The 6375-nt window shown below is 38.4% G+C and overlaps 1 protein-coding gene across 1 annotated transcript; it reads right to left on the bottom strand.

Annotated features, from left to right (window-relative positions):
* Positions 1 to 2304: 2304 nt before the first annotated feature.
* Positions 2305 to 5642, bottom strand: LOC121303264 (probable ribonuclease ZC3H12C). Its single transcript, XM_041233849.1, has 2 exons — positions 5539 to 5642; positions 2305 to 3540 (listed from the first exon to the last, which is right to left on the bottom strand). Exon 2 carries the CDS (start codon positions 3495 to 3497, stop codon positions 2847 to 2849), a length of 651 nt encoding a protein of 216 aa, XP_041089783.1. The 5' UTR covers positions 3498 to 3540; positions 5539 to 5642; the 3' UTR covers positions 2305 to 2846.
* Positions 5643 to 6375: the final 733 nt, after the last annotated feature.

Raw genomic sequence — 6375 nt, 5'->3', positions numbered from 1 at the left:
TTCCCTTTGTGATGCTTACAACACTGTAGAGCACCCCTCTTCTGCAGACGGTGAACAGAGAGTCCATTAGCGCCACGTTTTAATTAAAGCATGCTGGCACAGCATTGAAAATGCTGAATTAACTGTGTTAATTGGAAATCGACTCTCTTTCCAGCAGATAAAACACTTGAAGTTGGTTCATACTTCAAAATTGCACGACAGTTGCTCAGGGAGATTCCTAGTCTCTCCAGTATTGCAGCATTCTGGCGAACCAAGGGAGATAAATTCAGCTTGGCTGATCATCCTCACTGTTGCAAGATCCCATCACATGACTTATGAATGACTCTGCCTTATTAGGTACATACAAACATTGAGAAGAAGATTATCTACCCAGTGATCTTCTGCAAAGTGATAAAAGCAATGGAAAATAAATTCTCAAGGACTACACCTACAGCATAAGCTGGCATTTAAAATTTGTATTTATTTATTTATTTTGAGTATAATCAAGAAACAGTGCCCTATAAATATAAACCATAGAATTACTGACCCAGGTAGTTTATTGTTAAATTCGATATACGTGTGCCCGCATTAAAAAGGAACAAAAACAGTATCACAGAATTAAATATTTATCTGGTTTCATTTGCTGTTCAGACATAAATTAATGGTTTACTAAACAAACATGAATCAAAAGAACTACGGAATCCTAAAGTAGACCAAGTTAGAGAACGGAATGGTCAAATGATTGACTTTGGAGCTTGAAACAGTAACATTAACACAGGCCACATGTTATGTAACAGGAAGCTGAAACCTTCTGTTAGCAAGTAAATGTCCTCTTTTTTCATATCACAATTGCCAGTACATCCAGCTAGTACTATAGGGCACAGTATGAAGTTTGTTTGTGATAAATCTTTATGGCCTCATTTTTAACTGCCACTCATTTGGCTCAGATATTTGCATACTTATCAGCCCCCTGGTTAAACATTTACCTTACACAGGCATTGCCAAGTTTCGTAAACCTTTCATGTCACCTGTTACTCAAGTTAGAAGACCAGCAGACCTCATTAGCCAGTTGACTGATCATGTACTTGGAAGCAAGACACAAAGTACAATGGTACTTATGGAACACGGGGCAAGTAATTTAAAGTTACACTTCCTGGGATTTGCTGTAGCGTAAAGATATGTTTAGTGGTCCTTTTGCAGCAAAGGTGTGTTCAGTCTATGTAGCGAGATTAATTACATGACATATTGCAATTTAGATAAAAAATAATTACTTTAAATCTGAAGGGGAAATGGCACAAGGTGAAGCGTGACAAGTGGGAATATGCTTTGTCAGTTGAGACAGTGGCATTATAATTAGATACAGGTTCAAGGCCAGATCTAGAGAAAATTGACACTAACTCAATATTAGTGATAGAATCCAGCACTGCTAAGAATAAAATTACCATTAAGAAAAATAATTTGAACTCATTTACTTAAAAAAAAAAAAAAAAAAAAAAAAAAAACCACCACACACTGGGCCATGCACATTCTCCAAGTGATTCTTTGTGCTGAAAATGACAGAAACAATGAAACTGTAACCTTTGAGATAATGGAAGGTGTTTCCATTTCACACCCTGCAAGCCAAGCACTGTGTCTCCAGAACTACTGAAGCTGCAGTTCGTCCGGCACAAAACACTGTGAAAAATTCCCAGACAAGGAAATGCTATGCTGATTTGCATGGTGATTTGCATACTAGAAATATGGGTTAAGCAGTGAGGCATTCAGAGCCTTGACTGGGTTACTCATCAAGGAACAATGTGCAGAACTACTGGAGAAGGAAATGCAGAAAGAGATTATATATATGTATTAGTGCCATTCAGTATCCTCCAACTGCAAATTGTTCCTGGCTCTTATACCTTAAAGCTTTTCAACCTAGTGCCACTTCACAGTCTTTAAGGGTGGCCCTACTGAAGGCTAGTCAAAAAGATATCGTTAAAAATAAAGTGCTTAACCTACAATGAAAAATGCATGGTGGTCTCTTTTAAAAAAAATGTCTTGGACTGACTTCATTAAGGAGTTGCAATGTCACGCTACAAGTAAGAATACATATAGAAAAAAACATTAAAAATAATGTATTTTAACACTCTGACACGTGTTACTGGATTTCTGTCTACAGTAAACAGGACATTGCTTCCAATGTTAATTATTACGTCTAGATCTTTTACATGAACATATTTCTTCATCTACCAAAAATGTTTTGAAAACTGTAAAAATGACAAAAACCACTTTGAGAATAAGGAGACCATCCTGCTGCAGGAAAAATAAATAAATAAAATAAAAAGATGACACACAATGTTGCATTACTGTAGCTTTTATTAGGCAACGTTAAAATAAAATACAGCTGCCTGATGTTTAAATATAAAGAAAGCGATGCGTTAATGAAGAGAATACAGCCTGAATACAAATGATGCTCCTGAACCTGTGTATCTTCACTTAACTGTTACTCTGCTCTTTGCAGTGACATTTCTTGTTCTTAATTTTGTTGGATGGGTCAGGCAAGTTGTATTACGGTTTTTTTTAGCTGCGAGAATTGTCCCGCGTATAAACCTATTTGTTATGTGGGAGCCATAAGGAATATTGCCATGATGCAAAATGTACAAGGAGAGAACTTGGTACAACGACACCCTGGAGTATCGCCGGTGGCGTCTCATACGCCAACTTGAATTTCTGAAATCAAACCATCCCATCAAAGAAATTGAAAGCTTAAGATTTGGATTTGAAAGTAAGGATAACTTTTTCCCTGTCTTTCTGTATACTGGGAGATTTTTTTGCACTTGTACTCATTCCATGCAAACATAAATGCAGATATTTCAGGTTATTGATAGAATTTACACTTTTTTTTTTTTTTTTTTTTTTTTTAAGAAAATAGATCTGGAAATACTGTACCTCATAGCCACGTTGCTCCCATCAATAACCACTGGTCTTAACAGACTTCCCTCGTCCCTTTCATCCTCTTGTGAGGGGGGCGGTGTACCTGGCACGGCTGGATAATTCTCCTCTCGGGACACCACTGTAGGTCCTGGGGGGGTTGTTGGGACCATCTCCCTTTCGGAAGCTGTTGCCCCAAACCGGACCAGCTCCCCCAACACAGTGTTCGTGTCAGCATTCAAGCCCCGTTTCTGGAGTACAGCTCTGATCTCATCTGAGGAGTAGCCAAGTTTACGGAAAAAATCCACCTGCATCTGAAGCTCGTTAGGATCTAGCAGCGCTGTATCCACACACCCCTGCCCCTCTCTGGGAGACTGGCAGTGGTCTTGGTTCACCCTATCATTCGTGTGTGCTCCTTTCTGAGATCTGGCTGGGACGGCAAGGCTGTTCAGGCTTGGCTCATCATCGCTTAAAGAGAGTTCTTTGAAGTCTGTGTTCCATAAGGAACGGTAAGCCTCAGCAGAGTTCAATTTTTGGGAGAGAGGCTTACCAGACCAACTGGGGAAATCCTCTGCAGGGTGTGGCTTGTATTGAATGCTGTCGAGATCCATCGTTTCCTCCACACAGGTTATTGCCGTGCGTCACACTCTGGTTCTGCAATAGACACAGACTACAAGTCAATATTCATCATTCAAGACATGTGTCACCGGTGCTTTCCCTTGCACCTCAATCCTAACCTGAACACCCCACTGCCATCCAGTCCAGGGTTTCTCTAGAAATTGTGCGATGGTTTTGTGATGTGAACTGATGTCAGCTGGGAGCTCTGTCAATACTACCAAACTAAATTTCATGTGATATACTTGGGAATTCAAGAAAACATGACAGAAGATTTTCCACATGCATGTTTATACAGTTGTGGCCAGAAGTTTTGTACCACCCTAGAAGGAACACATTTTGCTTCATAAAGTTGAATAAAACCCACCGAACAATGTCAATGTAACATGTTGAATTACACACCGCTTTGCAGTTTTCCATATACTTAAAAGAACTCAAACTGAAAAATGTGTCATTTTTAAATCTAAAAACACTGTACTGCCATCACGGCTCCCGGTATACTTCTAAGATATCATTTTGTGAAACCTTCACGTGGGCGTGGCTGTTTGTTATTGGGTCATTGGAGCAGGGTTAACCCGTGGATGCGATCCAGGCATGTGGTTTCACACCTCGCCGGGTTGTGACACGGGTCTGCACCCAGGTGGGAGTGCCAGTGTGAAAGGGGCTCAAGACGTGAAATTGCAGTGGTTTCGAAAGCAAGCATGCCCAGGCACAGCTGTAGCAATTGCTTCAGTTACTATGAACATCTCAGTCTCAGTGCTGTATTTAAGAGTGGCGTGAGGATTAACTGTCTGCACCTGATCAATACAACGTGATGCTGCTTTAAGAAAGCTAGTCCAAGACTAGTGCTAATCAGGGTCTGAGAAATGAGCAATTTTTAATAAGTAAACAACTTCATATTTCAAATGGTGTGAACAACAAGTACATTATAGATATTGGTATTTGGGTTTGATTCTTCTTTGCTATACATTATTTGTATTCCACTTATTACAAAAAAATAAAGTGGCACAAACTTTGCAATGAAGCAAAAGCTCAGTAAATCTGTCCCTGTATGACTATGTTGGCAATGAATCATTGATAAAACCTTGCCTTGCCAATATAAGCACTTGCATGTTAGCCCCTGCCCCTGATTTTTTCTTCTGTTGATTCCTGTTCACAGATTGGTACACATGCATATTATGTTTTTTGAGATGCTTTATAGTGTACCCTTGTTTTAGTTTTAGCTGTCTTCTGCCTCAACTCACCTGCACGGTTTACATTCATGCAAAAGTGCACCCTCAGATGCAGGCACACAAGGTTATGTATTCAATCTTGACAATATAACATGCCTGTTCTCTTAACATAAAGGCATTTATTGATGAAGGAGAGTTATCTCCTTACAATTTCCCAGTTCAGTGCTATAGTACGGTGCTCTTTTTTTGAGTAGTATCCAATTGCTCATGCTTATAGCTACAGTACACACACTTCCATACACACTGTTTGCAAAACTAAGGAGCAGTAGGTCAAATGTATCACCTAGTGTTAGGCACAAACAAAATATATTATTTATTTATTTATTTATTTAATTTATTATATAGTATCCTTTTAATAAAAAGTGCTAACCGTTTTTATATGTTATATATTCAGTTTAACTTTACAAAAATGTATAATTAATTGTAATTATATGTACCACCATACCGGTAATTAATTAAACATTTACACTACAGCCCGAGTGAAAGCCTGCAGGGGCGTCATCACAGGTAAGTAAACATACATTTAAAAAACTTGTAGTCTTTCACGGTTAAACATAACAAGCTTTTTGTTGCTGAACTGTCAATAAATGTAACACTGATTTTTTATAAACGCAAAAAACAGCAACGTAACCCCACATACCAACTAAGTTCCCGACAATTTCACGGATGTGACGCTTTTTAAGATTTTAGTGCCTTTTGGTAAAAGCTAGTTATAAAAACAAACGTAGGTTACAGCAAGTCAAGTAACTGGAAGCTTTCTTTACCGTTTGTAGCTGTTATAAATCACGAAACACACAAAACTTACCATCTGTTGTTTACGGAGCAAATCTCCGCGTAAGTAAGCGTGTGCGCCTCCTCTGTACATTCCAGTCTGTAACAGAGTATTCTTCTCTCTGCTGCTTCGCCCTGCTGCGTTTTATACCTGGGCAGTGACTTCTTTACGCTCCCAGAGTCGGCACTGTTGCCAGGAAACCACACGCCACAAAACAACATTTCTGGACGACCTTTAGTTCCTGGTTTACAGGCTGTATACAGTCTGTCCAAAGTCACAATGAGAAGCAACCTTGAAAATAAGAGATAACGACACCAAATTATTTATTGTTTTTCTTTTCCATGCTATGTTTACTTTTGGTTTTAGGGTGTATGTTCTGCATTACTTAGTTTCCCTATTTAGATTGCATGTATTGTGTGTGGAATTTAAACACTGCCATTATGCATACTCAAATGGTAAAACAACATTTTGTAATCCTATATTTTGTGATTGAGATGAATAATAATAATAATAATAATAATAATAATAATAATAATAATAATAATAATAATAATAATAATAATAATAATAATCTGGATACACGTAATCCAGCAGCGATATTCTCTGAAAAAACGGAATCAAAACGATCCAGATAAGTAATATCGATCACAAAATATAGATTACAAGTTTTGAAAAAAGTGGTCCCTCATAATTTGTCTTCAACAAAGAACTATTAGGCTGATTATTTAGCAGATGGTTTTTTCCGAAGCGATTTACAGAGACTTGGAGATGAACTATACATCAACAGCTGCAGCTGCAGAGTTATTTACAAGGAGTTCAAGTGACTTTCTGAGGGTCACACACACAGTGAGTCAGCGACTGGGAATGAAA

Source organism: Polyodon spathula, chromosome 32 (assembly GCF_017654505.1).
Source record: "Polyodon spathula isolate WHYD16114869_AA chromosome 32, ASM1765450v1, whole genome shotgun sequence".
NCBI classification, from domain to species: Eukaryota; Metazoa; Chordata; class Actinopteri; order Acipenseriformes; family Polyodontidae; genus Polyodon; species Polyodon spathula.
Note: the sequence above shows the minus strand (reverse complement) of the source record. Positions and strands in the feature narration are given on the sequence as shown.

Coding starts and splice junctions, on each gene's coding strand:
- LOC121303264 (XM_041233849.1), bottom strand. CDS start 3,497: ATGGATCTCGACAGCATTCAATACAAGCCACACCCTGCAGAGGATTTC.